Source organism: Apiospora kogelbergensis (assembly GCF_038363985.1).
Source record: "Apiospora kogelbergensis strain CBS 113332 chromosome Unknown utg000002l_segment0_segment0, whole genome shotgun sequence".
Classification (NCBI taxonomy): domain Eukaryota; kingdom Fungi; phylum Ascomycota; class Sordariomycetes; order Amphisphaeriales; family Apiosporaceae; genus Apiospora; species Apiospora kogelbergensis.
Window position 1 is genome coordinate 2489414 of NW_027117419.1, and position 14530 is coordinate 2503943.

The window sequence follows — 14530 nt, forward strand, 5'->3', positions numbered from 1 at the left end:
GAATACATTACACTTCAGGGGCTAAGTGTATCTTGTTTCAATCTGACTGGGTATATTCATTGTGGCCATTGGATGACAGTGTTGAGTGTAAGAAGCTATATACCATCTCGCGTCCCTTGGGTGTTGTCATTCTTCCTGCGCCTGGGAACTGAGCACGGCAAAGGGGTTGACTGCTAGCGAACGCGGTGGCATCTGCCGGCTAGACTGTCCTTTCTTCTGGTTGCCCTATGTAGTTTTATTCTTGGAGGTCTTGAAATCAAACTCTGGTATATCGAGCATCCTGGAGATAGCAGAGAGACAGCCAGTCTGCTGAAACCTGGACAACTGACCAAAGATGGACTCGGCCGTTGGCCAGTCCGCGATCGGCGGCAAATTCGAGAGCCGCTGCTGCACCTTCTCCTGGGTCGTGAGAAGAGGTGGGTCGGCAAGGGCCGATATGATGTCAAGGACCTGCTGGAGCATCCGCAGTGAGTAGAGCGAAGCCTGGACCTGCGCAGTGAAGTGTAGTATATCCCAGCCGTACTTCCCGGGCTGCTGTTGGTGCGGCGACTGCTGCTGCTTCTGTTGTTGTTTCTCTCCGGTGTTGGTCTTTGCTGCCAGGAAGAGAGAGCCAGCCTCACTGATCACCTGGATTGACAATGGGTTCCTGTCGTTGGATACGGACCAGTCGATATCCTGGTAGATGGCGAGGGCGAGCCAGAGCAAGTCGCGGCCCGGAAGACCCAGCTCGATCTGTTCGAGGGTCGCGAGGAGCTGCGCGCAGCTGCTTTCTACTTCGGCCGGGCTGGGCAGGGGTGACCAGGCGCCCGCCCTTCGAGCTCTCAAGCGTGCGATACTCGATGACGACGACGTCGTCGCGCTGTGGTCCGGACTGCTTATTCTTCTGCTGAGCAATGGCGTAGCATAGCTGGCGCACCGGCTCGCTGGTGGTCCAAGAGCTCTTGCGGGCGTTGTCCTCTACCATAACGGGGGAGGAACATGGAGATCTTGTCGGGGCCCCGGGGTAGCCCGGTAGTGGTGGCGGCAGTGGTGGTGTCGTTATCCGTCGAGGATGAAGTTTTAGAATCGGGAGCCAAGTCTATGTTGAGGGACTGGATTATGAGCTCAGATACCCGGGGATCTAGGGAGGTGAGGAGGGAGATGACTGGGTGGTCGGCTGATATGTACTCCTGCGGCACGAGGTGTTCTTTCAAGAATTTCTCATAGTTTTCCTTTACTAAATCCTCGGTGGTCTCGCTGGCTTTGGCAAAATGCAGCGCCCCGTCTAGGCCGGTGTGCCGCGTCGTCATTTCGAACGCCAGTCGTGGTATACCGCCGTAACCTTGAAGGCCTAGTTGCTCGGCCAATTGCCGTGCCGAATACGTCAGGGCGAATAGTTCTCCTGCTTCGCCGCTGGGCTCCGATTTGGTACCGATCTCCCAGAAGAAGGCTACGGATCCCTGCGAGCCGAGGTCTTCCATGAGCAGATCGGAGTCGCTTGTCAGTACGATGCCGCCGCTCTGCCGAATGTCTTCGGCGCAGTAGGTGTCTGCCTCGCCGGGCACGACCTGCACCAGGTCCCTCCACTGCTTCGAGCTCCGCACCGACTCGGCCACGGCGGGCACGAGGAAGGCATGTTTGGGGAACCGCCGCGTCGAGCCGGTGCCCGCCCGGCCGAGATCGGCCAACGTGATGTTGGAAGAGAAGGACGTGTTGCCTCTCGGTCTGCTCACGCCGGACGACATGAATGAGGAGGCGTCCGTCATCGTCTTGGTGGACTTGATCAACCGCCCTCTCCGGATGGCCCATTTTCTCGGCGGCAGGAAGCCATCAAAGTAAATCTTCCTCCTGAAAAAGGGCGATATTAGCTGAGCTGGCACACGTGCACACACGTTTGCACGCGGCAAATCGCTAAGAGCATATGAAACAAAATAGAGGAACTTACACCTTAACGTTACCGGCATGAAGCAGATTCAGCCAGTTCACGAAACCCTCCCCCAACACGGCATACGGCACATGGTTAAGGGTTGCGCTCTCCAGCGACTGCTGGCTCATGATGGCTTCCCATAACCGATGGACGAGCGCGGGGCCATCGATCACGACGCTCTGTCCGCTCAGGGTGGTGGGCGTCCCATATGGTCGCAGGGCTGCCGAGAGACCTGGGATGCCCATTTCTACTGCGTTTAGGTGCCTAGGATGATGCTCAGGTGCTGGGCCATTACATATAGCTTCCAATTGAATTGGGTCATAGTGGGCGGTTATGCAATTATGTATGTGCATACACCTGTTTTAGGTATCTGCTAGTCCACTAGGGCCAATCCGAGGTCGGGTTCTGGTCGGGGTTTCTCTTCCTTCTACTTCTGCGTCCCAGGTGCGGTGCAACAGCTGCATTTCTCTCTTCTAACCATTTGTCCTGAGTATCATGAGAGAGCCGAACCATTGAGCTTCGATGAGTCTTTGATAACCAGTTGCCAGTCGTCAATCAAACAACAACAACCCATACATTTTTCTCCCTCCTCTCTTTTCCTTGCCTTACCCCTCCGGCTAAGGACCAAACGACAGCCCGTGCTCCTTGACCCACACCAAGTTTTTTTTTCCCCTTCACCTGAACTTTCCTCTCGTCCGCCCAGAAACTTTTCTCTCTCACTCTCGAAAAGATGCGCAACACACTTGTCTTCTCGGGCACTTCGTGTCCGGCTCTGTCTGGCAAAATATGTGAGAACTTGGGCTTGACACCGGCTTCGGCCGACTTGTCCCAATTCTCAAATGTACGTCTTGCTTGAGCTCTCTGTCGAGCAGTCGCTCCCTGCGTCTCCCACTCCTGCTGACAATGGCTTCTTGTCCAGGGAGAAACAAGCGTACGCATCTTGACCAGCGTTCGAGAGAAGGATGTGTTCGTTGTGCAGTCGGGAAGTCCCCAGATCAATGACACCATCATGGAGCTGCTCATCATGATTTCAGCATGCAAGGGCGGCTCCGCGAACAAGGTCACAGGTAAGTTGCCCACAACCACAGTCAATACGCAGATCAAGTACACTAACGATCGGGTCTTGCAGCTGTCCTGCCCTACTTCCCGTACAGTCGACAGTCCAAGAAGAAGTCTCATCGAGGCGCCATCACGGCCAGAATGCTCGCAAATCTGATGCACGTCGCTGGCGTCAAGCACGTCATCACTATTGACTTGCATGCTTCTCAGATGCAAGGCTTCTTCAAATGCCCGGTTGACAACCTCCACGCCGAACCTCTGATAGCCCGCTGGATACGCATGAACGTGTCCAATTGGAAGGAGGCTGTCGTCGTCTCCAAGAACGCTGGCGGAACAAAGCGAGTCACGTCTCTAGCCGACGCCCTTAAGCTGAACTTTGGCATTGTTACCACGGACCGCAAACGAGCTGGTGCCAACATGACGGTCAGCATGATCATGAACCATCTTGACGGGTTCGATCGTCCCACCTCGCTCACCAATGGCACCAATCGCCTGTCACAAGCTATGTCGAGTGATGAAGCCCAGGCAAGCCAGACTAAGGACGCGGATAGTACCCCTCCCAGATCGTCACGCGTCATTGCCGATGCGCAAGGATCTCCTCGGCGGTCTAACGGTCCGCCGCTCATGCGCACAAGAACCGTCCAAGCCCCGACTCCTGCCTCGCCCATCCACGAGCTTAACGAGGAAGAGAGCCAAAACTTCAATGACGTGCGAGCTCAGGTCGTGACCCACGGTCGCTTGGTGCAAGGGCATATCGTGCCTGATGACTACCCTTCGGCCAACCAGTCAGATGCTGGAGGCGAAGGTAGTCAACAGTCCGATAAGACGGAGGCAGAGGACCCGATGGCCATGTCCCATGCGTCTTCGTACTTTGCACCGGAGCCGCATGCTCTGGGTGGATCGGGCGATGCTGAAGTGTCTTCTGACGAAGAGGATGAAAAGTTGAAGGATCCCAGCATGGAACACATGATTACCTTGGTGGGCGATGTCAAGGATCGACCGGTCTTCATTGTCGACGACATGATTGATAAGCCTGGATCTTGGATCGCGGCGGCTGAGACTGTGGTCAAGCGTGGTCACGCCAACAAGGTGTACTGCATGGCAACACATGGCGTTTTTGGTGGCGACTGTCTTGAGCAACTTCAGGCCTGCGAGTGCATTGATCAGATCATCGTCACCAACAGCTTCCCTATCAGCGAGGACAAAGCCAAGAACACGAGTAAGTTGGTGATCCTCGACCTTTCCTTCTTACTTTCCGAGGCCATCAGGAGGAACCACTATGGTGAATCCATTTCGCCGCTTTTCCAGCACATTGCAGACTGAGCTCTCGGTCGACGATGAGTTAGCAACAAGACACGGTCTTGGAGGCTTCTTGTACAACTTATGTGATTCCATGAACGACTATGACTCAACTTTGCGCGGCGTTACGGGAGGCTCAAAAGATGGCCCAGCTATGAGGATATGGACTAGGGCACTAGATTATGACCCAATCAGATACCATATACCTTTTTTCGTGGCGAGGTATGTTGATGTGCAGGATCATGAGAGCGTGATGTTTTTTTTTATGTTGATGCAACCCCCTTCCCTCATCCCCCAGCGGTGCTCTCCCTTTCAGGAGAGCCAGGGCTCAGTCCAACCCAGGAAGAGCTTCTGAACGGAACGTTGGTAGATCAATTATTCCAAGCGACTAAAGAAGGCCCATCATTCAGATCTCAGATCACGACCTTCGGGGCGATGAGTGATGGGCAAGAGAAATCTTCGTACATCATGATAAAAGCAACTCATTTGAGAATTGCTACGCCTACAATGCTCACCTTGTCTTACGCCTATCGTGTTTTGTTAGCGGCTACAAAACCCGGATATTGTGAACAGAGAGACTTTAGCTAGTATAGTACATATATGTTTTAACATTTACCTATCTGTATATCAAAATTTCATGGTGATGACGATACGAACAACAACAACGATGACGAGCTCGCAATCACGACACAGCTGCTGCTATCATGCCCATAAACCCGGGTGCCCAATGAATTATCCCTCCGTTACTAGTTACCCCTTTACTACCATCAAATCGGAAAACGAATGCTTCCGGTCACATAAACGCATCCTACTTATCCAGGCTTGTCCTTCTAAACAGGAATGGGTACGTATACTGCGAGCCTGTCTTGACTTCCTTAATCCTCGTCACGTTGAGGCGCAGGATTTTGGAGGGCGACTATACAGCCCCCTACCTAACTAAGTATGTTAACGAACACTCACCATTGGTGACATGCTGACGAGCAAAGATTAGGCTCAATTGGTTGTTAAGAAACTTGTTCCCCTCGGCATTGTTCAGGTGAAGGGAGAAGTGGATGGCTCAACAGCAGCTCTGGGGAGTATTGGGAGTACGGCTTTATCCTCCGGTCGTTTGAAAACAAGGGGTTGGCAGAAGTGACAATGGGAAAAGCCGGACGGCTTGCATTCATTAGACATAATCAAGGTGATTCAACCGTTCACACCAACGCTGTTGTTCTGTGAATTGGCATAATGTGCCTGAGGAAGGAGCTGCTCATGCCATCCGATATAGAGGGACCACTCACTCACTCACTCACTTCACGGGACAATGATGTCAAGTCAGATGCATCATTCTGACAATCGACACTCTTTTGCTCCTGCCTGCCGTAAACAGTCCCTCCCTAATTGCGCCCATCGTCACAATCCCGTCTCAATCCTTCCCTCCATGACAAATCTGGATTCGCACTTCACATCTTCAAGCATCTCTGAAATACGCCAACCCAAGTCAAGATGGCGAAACGTAAGTTCGAAGATACGCAATTGCCCAACAGATCTCCCCATCCCAAACGCCGCCATATCGCTATCGATACTACTGCCACTGGCTCTAGCAGTCCACTCAGCGAAATCAGCGAAGACAGACTGCCATCTGCCGAGGAGTTTCGTCGTTTTGAGCAGTACCGTCTCGCTTGGGAGAAGCAAGACCTAGCCCAGATGGACAAGTTGCATGAGAAGCTCAAAAGCACCTTGGCCCAGATCAAGATGGCAAACAAGGGCAGCTTGACCCACGAGGCATTCGAGTGTCTACAATCCGAGGTCTCCTCCTCCCACTCCTGCTCAAATCCTAAGGCCCAGTACACCGATGCTGCGACTAATGCCCGAAACTCCCTCAGGCTGGTGAGATCCATGGGGGCCCAAACGGAAACAGTTCAAGGTCCCTCCACCGCAACCCAGACAACCACGTCAGCTTATGATGGAGTTGCGACTCAGACGGAGTCACTTGTGTCTGATGCTAGCATCCAGACCAATCCGGTCCCCAAACCATCGCTCGAGGAGGCATACAGGAATGATCTCCAGTACATTCGCCGAGCTACGCCGCTCATCTCTACCACAAACGTCACTACAGTCAAGTGTCGATTGCGTAAAGTACCAACAAGCACGCCTTCGATCTCAAGAACCAGAACGGTATCATACCTTCCAACGCCGAGCATGACTCGATCTAGCGCTCCTCTTCGGCGATCTGATGTCGTCTCATTAGTAGACGATGATGACGACGATGTCTCGATCGTGTCTACGTCTCAAGGAAACTGGCGGACCGGAGGACATAGTGGTTTTGTCTTTGGAAGTACAGAAGACCTTGGCGATGCAGACGTGTCGGAAAGCGAAGGAGATGAAGAGGCCATTCAGAACGTTGAGTTCTACGGCATTCAACCGACAGCCCTCTCAGACCGCTTGCTTCGATACCAGGACACTCGCACCCGCATCGGCGAGTATCCATCACCCACGGTTGGCATTCGTCTTGATTGCCGCCAATATTTGCATGAAATCGGGTCGAGGCACCGCCGAGACCCCATCGCTCGAGCAACGTCTATTCTCCAAAGGTCCTCGTGGGGCATCACGGATCCCATTGTCGATGATGGAACGGCCATCGCATCAAACTGGACAAGAAGGGGAGCTTGCCAAGTGTATAACGGTTTCCCGCTGGTCGAGGACGTCGAGTTTATTGTCCATCGTAACAACCCACCACAGGACCCCGATGGAGACTGCTACTGGCGCAGTGTCGCGTTCTGCCTATACGGCAGCGACGAGCACTGGGACGTCGTAAAGGCCGAACACCTGGGGTATATGTACCATGTGCTTTCACAACCGCGGCACCCAAGGCATTACCTCTACAGTAAGCATCTCAACAGCCGTTTCTTTGACACTTCATCCGTCGGCAGCCCATCATTCAAGGCCAATATATGGCAGCTCCTCCATCTCGCTCATGCGTGGACGCCAGCCGTGGTAAGCCAGATTACGGCGGACCTGTACAATATCTGCGTCATCATTTTCACCCTGGAGAACGGAACAGCCGCTGAAACCAATGTTCGGGGCGTCTACAACAGCCGGCACATTTTCATGTGCTTCACTAACGGCTGCCACTTCCAGCCTATGACCCCTAACCACTACGACGCCTGGGAGTTTCGGTACCCCAGAATCACCATCGATGCAACGGCGAAGTATGTCAACGCCCCCAAGGCCACTTCGGCCAAGCAGACGTGGGAGCACCCCTGGAGAAAGGAATTCTCATCTACCGTCCTGCCGCCTGTGCCTCGGCTGCACGGCTGTGACGTCGAAGAGCTTCGGAAATTTCTTGGTAGCAAACCAAGGACTTGAAAAGTAGGATGATTTATGAATGTAGTCCTAGGACCTCACATTATATGGATAAACTAGACGAGAAATGCCAGTCTGAGCCGTTTCTTATTTTCGTACAAAATCAATCTACTATTGACGCATCGCAAATCCGAACATCCTGTTTGGTGGCGTGTTGGTAACCTTGTACTCCGTTGTCGATGATCAGAATGCTACTGCTGCTGCTGCTGCTAAAGGCAGGGCTTGTATCAAACCCATTCAAACCATGATTATCATGATCGGACAAGCAGGCATTAGACAAATCTATTGATGCAGAAGTGGGATATATAGCATGTGTTGTTTTCTCTATCCAGCTACGGGAGTAGCTGCGGCATGAATTCCTACCCGCCGGCATAGTTCTTTTCTGGCCTCATTCTACTCTCCAGCGTTCACTGGCCCGGTCCAGTCACTCCGCGCAATGCTTCGAGGCGTACGGAGCAATCGACCGGCTTTCTGAACAACGTCTCGTTTGCACGCATGTTATCGAGGTGATCCGGCAGGGGCGCGAATTTGAAGCTGAGCGTCGTCAACGTGATCATGATCTTGAGCTCATGCATTGCTAGTCGGCGTCCTATAGTTTCCGAAAAGAATTAACATCGCGATAATCAGTAAGAAAGGCGGGATGTTTTTTGGGGGCAAAACGGATAGATGAAAAGGTAGAGAAGAGAACTAGTCGATCGCTTACCGAAACATCCTCGAGGCCCGTCATCAAAGGCCGTCCGCGGGAGCGCATAGGAATCAAAGACTACTTCGTCGTCCTTCTCCCCCTTAACGAGCCAGCGCTCGGGCACGAAATCCTGCAGGTCATCGCCGGCGGGACCGTCGTACCCCCGCGCGGTCGCTTCTCTTCGTGTACGGCGCGGCTCGTCTTGCTACGCAGCTCCTCGGGAACGGAGATGGGTCGCTCGTAGAGGAGGTTTTGCGTAGCGATTTGCGTGCCCTTGGGGATCTTGCAACCCAAGATCTCGGTGTCGACTATGGATTCCCTCACCACCGTGGTGATTTGGGACATGCGGAGGGTCTCCTCGATGGCCGCGTTCAGGTAGGGAATGTCGGCGTCGAGGATCTGGTCCGAGGTCGGCAGCTGGCCGGGCGGGAAGGCCGCTTCGAGAGAGGCCCGGAGCTTGCGCTGGGCTTCCTGGTAGCGACTCATGTACTTGACCCACCACGAGAGCGTGTTGGACGTCGTGTCGTGTCCCGCCCAGAGCAGCAGGAAGATCTCGTCGCACAGGTCGACGTCGGCGGCGAGGTCGCGCAGCGGCACGCCGGCCTTGTGAGCGTCCTGGACCTCGCGCCGCAGCACCAGGTCCATGGCGCAACTGTCGGGGGCCTCGACCCCGCTCTCGAGGGCGTCTTGGAATTTGCGGATGGAGCTCTTCATGATGCGTTGGATCTGCCGGTTCTTGATGTCGTCGAAGCGGCGGAACTCGGCGCCCCGCTTCATGAGCCACAGCTGCAGCGGCGGGAACTTGAAGGTCCGCCACGAGAGGGCGGCGTGGTTCATGTAGTGCATGGTGTTTTGCATGTCAAGGCTGTTGGCTTTCTCCCCGCCATCGCTGCCTTTCGCGCTGCTCCCCCTCCGCACCCGTGGGAGTGGGATCAGCCTTGGGAGTAGTAGCCGGGCGGGTTACATCGATCTGGTCTCTCAATCCGTTAAGCTTCTCGCCGAGAATCGCCACCCAAATGGCATCGAGGGCAGCAGTGTCAAAATCGCTGATGATGTCGACAATCCCACCCTTTCTGCCGTCCTTGCCGCCACTCGCGACGGACGCCGCCTCCGCCTTGATACGCCAGAGTTCCGTCAGCTCCAAGGTCGCCTCGTAGAGGCTCGGCGCGACGACGCGACGGAGGAAGCCGGGGGCCATGACACCCAGCCAGGGCTTGCGCTGGGCCCGCCAGGCGTCGCCCGTCGTCTTGACGATGCTCGAGTGGGGCATGACGACGCCGAGGACGCGCGACAGAAACGTGGCGCGGTCGAAGTCCTTGTTGCGCCGGAGGCAGATGTCCTCGACCTCGCGTGGGTCCTCGAGCACCAGCAGGGGCTTGGACAGCGGCGTCAGGAAAAACTGGTAGAGGGGGAACCCGAGCTTTTTGGCGTTCTCGTGCCGCCAATGGTAGAACTCGCCATGTTTCCGGAACGAGGCGACGTAGTCCGGCAGGTCGCCAAACAGTCGCTTGGCCGAGTGCTGGTTGTAGGGGATTCCGGGGAGAGGCCGCGGGAGGAGGCGAAGGTACACGACATACAACACCGCGCAGCAGACGGCGCCCAGGTAAAGAAGGGTCGACATAGCGAAGGCTGCGATCAGGCCACGTCTGCAAAGATAGTGGAGGTGATACGGAGGGGGGTGAGCCTTCTGCCCTTTGATGTATATTTGATTTACATTGGGGATGTCATATTTATCAAGCGCGGCCAAGACAGCATGCAGTCTAGAACCTGTCCCATTATTCAGGACCGGTATGCCCGTCTGTCACAAAGTCGGTAAGCCGTCTGTCACAAAGCTGCCGCAAAGTTAGTGGGCTAGGCCTACTTTTCAGCTGAAGCTATATCGAAAGGGAGGGGCTGAGCCAAGCACTATGAGGCTTAAACATTAACCTGTTGCCGACTAGCCGGACATTCCTCCCGTACGTGGAGTCACCTTAGCTGCCTTGGTTTAGTGACGGCCCAGCTAGCCAGCAAGTGACGCCGCCGTGGTTTGGGCTGAAGCTAGCGATGCCATCTTGGCTTAAGTTGCAAGGGATGGGCTATTTTCTTCTTCTGAGTCCTGCCTCAGCCCTTGGGCGTGAGGCTGAATACGTGCCAACAGGATGGCAGGGGAAAGAGGGGTTTTCTTTCACCCTGAGAACTTAAACTACGTCTTCTGCCTGCCGACAATCCCTGATATAATACAGCAATACATCAATACAAGCAAAAGTGTGACTCCTGTGTGATACTCTTGAATCATTAGTATCCCCGTCCTCATGAATATTACACGCCATCCACACACTTCTGTCAGCTTTGCGACATTGGTATCTTGACATCTCATCCGCTAATGCGACCCTTCCAAGTTGAGACCGTGAAGCTCCTTAAGGAGTTCATCAAACTGTTTTCCACCCAGAATCTCGCTGTGCAGCTTTTCATCTTCAAGTAGGTCCTCAGAGGGTGGGAACTTGCCGGCTGACTTGATGATGCGCCACGCGCGGCGGAACTCGTCGCGGATCGACACGATTCCGTTGTGAGTGACTGTGCGGGCGACATTGTGCTCAAGCTCGAAGGGATCCTCGATAGCAAACAAATAGCGATGACGGATTTCCTTGAAGTCTTTGGGCTTGGCATTCGGATCGGCTTTCGTTGGCGCAATCGGAGACATCGGTGTTCTGGGATCGTGGTTCGGAGTAAAGGGGGAACCAGGCGCCGGCGAATTCGGGTTTCGCATCAGCTCCGCCTCGGTCGGCGTCGGTGGTGCTCCACCCTGGACCTGGAGAACAGTCTTCGCAGAAATCCATCCCTTTTCGTGTTTGCTCAAGAGGCCATCTGGAGTCCGCAGGCTTATCACGTCTCGTCCCCAGTCAAACCCTCTCTTGTTATTCGCGCTCATCATATTGTTCTGAGCATAGTACTCGAAGAAGCCACGGAGGAGGAAACCAAGAGACTCCCTATTCCGATTTATCACACCTTGCTGTGCCATTCGCAAAATTTCTTGTTCATCCCTCCAGAAACGAACGTCGCGGCCCTTGCATACCGTAATGCCTTCGAGGGCTTCAGGTGGAAGGTCCGGATGCGGCGGTGCCAGAAGTTGAAGGTTGGGACAAACAAAAGGTTGAGCGACGTTAACAAGGTAATGGATCACCATCAGAACATACCCATAGCTACTCAGAGTTCCCCGGTAGGGCGTGTTTATGCCTCGTGCTTTGGCCCAGTGTTTGACAAACAACACGAGCGGCCGCACACGAGGATCACAATAGGAATAGCACCGAAGTAGTAAGGTATTCTGAAGGGCAAGGTGGGCGGAAAAGTTGATATCGCACTGGACACCAACCCCCGACTTGGGGAATTCTAGTTTGTCATGATATCGATCTCTCGGTCGGTTTACCTGCATGCGGGAAGGATCAGGCAGGGCGCGGATTTTGGCGACCAAGCTTTCCGGGATCGGGTCGCCTGCGTTGCCGCGCAGGAAGCTGATGTAGTCTGCAACAGCTGGAATGTCCTTTTGGTTGTACTGTCCACTCCCCAGGGCCTTGGAATATTGGGAGGCGAGATGGAGACACTTGTGCTTGTGGGCAATCTCCCTAAAGCTTGACGAGGGGTTCGATTGCGCGAATGCCTCGAGCTCACGCCGAATTTCCTCGTCCCAAATCCCTGTGATATAATATCCGGGCAACTTGGGTAGGTCAAGAGTCTCCTGCGATTGAGGAGCATCCTTAGGAAGCAGTCCTTCCGCAATCTTCGCAGCTCGCAAATGATACGTGGCAGGCGACTCGTATTGATCTTGTTGTAGCAGCATCAGCTGGAGACCAGGAACGTGGCGTAGTCTTTCGACTGCAATGTGCAGGTCCCTGCTGAGCAGCAATGGATCATGGCCGAAGGTTCGAGTTTCAAGAAGATGGGCCCAATGATGGAAATGCTTCATGTAAGTTTCTTCTGCAACGCTACCGGCGGGAAATGCAAATCCTCGATTGTGCAGGAGAACAAAACGCTCTCCCACCACGAGATTGAACACACCCTGTAGGCTCTTGAAATTCGGTACGTGTTTGCCTGGTGCAAAGGCATGGCAGTTTCGCACGCGTTCTCTGAGTTCCTCGTCGTAGAGACCATTAACAAATGCAATGCATAAGTCATCAAGGAGCATGAAGTCTGCGTCCGTGAAGTCATCAACATTTGAGTGTGTGAGATCTCGTCCGTTCATTCGACGCAGTACTTTCTTGGCGAGGCTGTGATATCCTGCCAGAGATTGGGATTCAGATTGTTTGAGTGACTCGAGGGAGTCAGCTGGGTCTTGCTGGGGCGATTCGCTCGGGATCATTTCCGGTGAATCACTTGAACGACCATTGGCGCCTTCCATAGTAGCTGCCTTTGCCTGCTCTGAAATACCAGCATCATCCGCGCCTGGGTCGTCTTCGGCGTCAGCGCTTTCACCATCTGCTAACCCTTTCTCCCACTTTGTTCGTTCCTCTAGAAGATCAGAGCGGAGCTTGTCCGTAGGCTTCTGACAAAGTTTGATGATAGGCACCCGGGTTCGAGTCAACAAACGAGCTCCGAATCCAGCGTCGAGCAGAGCTTTCTCCAGAAGCCGAGGGACAGGCGAGTCCGGCATGTCAGGGGGAAAGCAGCGAGGATGGCGAAACCAGTCCAAGATCCATGTCGGCCGTTTTGGTGGCAAACCCAGAAGAAAGACTCCCGAAACATTGGAGTTGCACACTCTGGGGACCGGCCCAGGAGTTATTCTTGGTTTCGATCTCATGAGAATCAATGGCAGCGCGACATATCTCTTCAACCTGTACACGAAACTTTTCCTTCTCGGCAATCTCGCCGAGCTCGATCTCAGCGTTGCCGACTACGGCAATGCATAACTGTTCAAGGAAGGAGGACTGAGCATCTAACTCTTCACGTCGAACGTTGTATTGGCGGTAGCCTGGGGCGTTGTAGAGGGATCCTTGATGATGATGTGACCTAGGCACAAAAGCCTCGGCCGAGATGATGGCGGGATCATTGACAGAAGGGTGACGGCTCCAATGGTTCTGCTGGGTAGACTGGCCATGCGTGGGGGAATCCAGGGATCTGTGATTGTAGCCCTGGCGGGTGTGCTGCTGGTGAGAGAAAGGCCGGTGATGGTAGCCACCACGAACAGCTCCTGGTTGAGGTTGATAATGAGAAGTGGCACCACCTCTTTGGCCGCGGGAAGCGGAAAACTGAGGCTCGGCGGCGGCCCTTGGGTCAATATCAATGGATAACTGGGAGGTCATCTGTCTTCTCTGGGCTTGGTTTGGCCGTTTCCGCGAAGACTGCCCGCGATTTGGATGGGACTCCATCGTCTCTCTTGATGAGGTGATGTCGAGCAGGTGCCAGAGACGAACGGACTCAAGAAGATATGATACGAAAGGTCCTGGGTTAAGAATAGCCAGCAAGGCCACACTGACTTAGACGGCACTTCACTTTCCGGTCATCTCAAGCATCCAAGTAGGCAGTACTCGGTACACCGTGGTTGAAGCTGTATTTATTTGATGGCCAACAGCTAAGAATTCCATGACTGGGGCTCAAGGGCTAGCGGGCTGGACCAGGTCAACCTTAACAGCTTCTTGATTTCTTCGGTCCGTCCAATCAGGCCACTCCAGGCGGGTGGTGGGGCGCCTGACACCTCCAAGGGAGAATCGATACTTCGCTAAGAAGTATCTGCACGTTGCCTGCCCACCACCCCACAGCGCGCGTCGAGGCTCGAGAGTACTCCGGCTCCAAGCTGTCAAAAGTACCCTCTGACGTCCCAGCAAGAGCCACAGCGAGACCAGCGAGAGCAGCAGCTAGGCTACTGCGGCTCCCGCCCATGCCTGGCACTGGCTGGCTGTTTTCTTTGTCATTGCATTCTGGCTGGCATTGCAGCATCAATCTATGCTCGCCGCATCCGCATCCATCAGGCAACCTCCATCCTGATCACATCCTGCCATCTTTGTCGTCCCGTCGCGGGGCCGTTTTACAACCCTCCTTCCCGTAGCTCACTTCTCAACGCTTGGAGGTGTCTGCAGTTTCATACATCCTGCTGCAACCTGGCAATTTTGGGCGCCTCTTTGTTCCGCCTCGCCTCAGGTTCTGCCCTTCTCTTAAGTAGCTTGCTTGACCGACTTCATATTCTCCTTCATTGTTGTTATCTGTCCATTTCCAGGCCTGCATCGGGTTTTTCCCCCAGCAGATGAGCGTGCGTACCTGATAAACCA

At 54.1% G+C, this 14530-nt stretch overlaps 5 protein-coding genes across 5 annotated transcripts; 2 read left to right on the forward strand and 3 right to left on the reverse strand.

Annotated features, from left to right (window-relative positions):
• Window positions 1-225: 225 nt before the first annotated feature.
• On the reverse strand, window positions 226-2151 carry PG998_003668 (uncharacterized protein; the record flags this gene model as incomplete). Its single annotated transcript, XM_066870486.1, has 3 exons — window positions 226-907; window positions 979-1827; window positions 1925-2151. 3 exons carry the CDS (start codon window positions 2149-2151, stop codon window positions 226-228), a joined length of 1758 nt encoding a protein of 585 aa, XP_066734236.1.
• A 485-nt stretch (window positions 2152-2636) lies between these two features.
• PG998_003669 (Ribose-phosphate diphosphokinase) lies at window positions 2637-4288 on the forward strand (the record flags this gene model as incomplete). Its single annotated transcript, XM_066870487.1, has 3 exons — window positions 2637-2747; window positions 2826-2973; window positions 3036-4288. The coding sequence occupies 3 exons, from the start codon at window positions 2637-2639 to the stop codon at window positions 4286-4288; spliced, it is 1512 nt and encodes a 503-aa protein (XP_066734237.1).
• Window positions 4289-5749: 1461 nt separating this feature from the next.
• On the forward strand, window positions 5750-7612 carry PG998_003670 (uncharacterized protein; the record flags this gene model as incomplete). The annotated part of the gene is made up of 1 exon (XM_066870488.1): window positions 5750-7612. The coding sequence occupies one exon, from the start codon at window positions 5750-5752 to the stop codon at window positions 7610-7612; it is 1863 nt and encodes a 620-aa protein (XP_066734238.1).
• Window positions 7613-8016: 404 nt separating this feature from the next.
• Window positions 8017-9915, reverse strand: PG998_003671 (cytochrome P450; the record flags this gene model as incomplete). Its single annotated transcript, XM_066870489.1, has 4 exons — window positions 8017-8198; window positions 8313-8424; window positions 8484-9170; window positions 9259-9915. The coding sequence occupies 4 exons, from the start codon at window positions 9913-9915 to the stop codon at window positions 8017-8019; spliced, it is 1638 nt and encodes a 545-aa protein (XP_066734239.1).
• A 738-nt stretch (window positions 9916-10653) lies between these two features.
• Window positions 10654-14144, reverse strand: PG998_003672 (terpene cyclase atmB; the record flags this gene model as incomplete). Its single annotated transcript, XM_066870490.1, has 3 exons — window positions 10654-12881; window positions 13024-13707; window positions 14072-14144. The coding sequence occupies 3 exons, from the start codon at window positions 14142-14144 to the stop codon at window positions 10654-10656; spliced, it is 2985 nt and encodes a 994-aa protein (XP_066734240.1).
• Window positions 14145-14530: the final 386 nt, after the last annotated feature.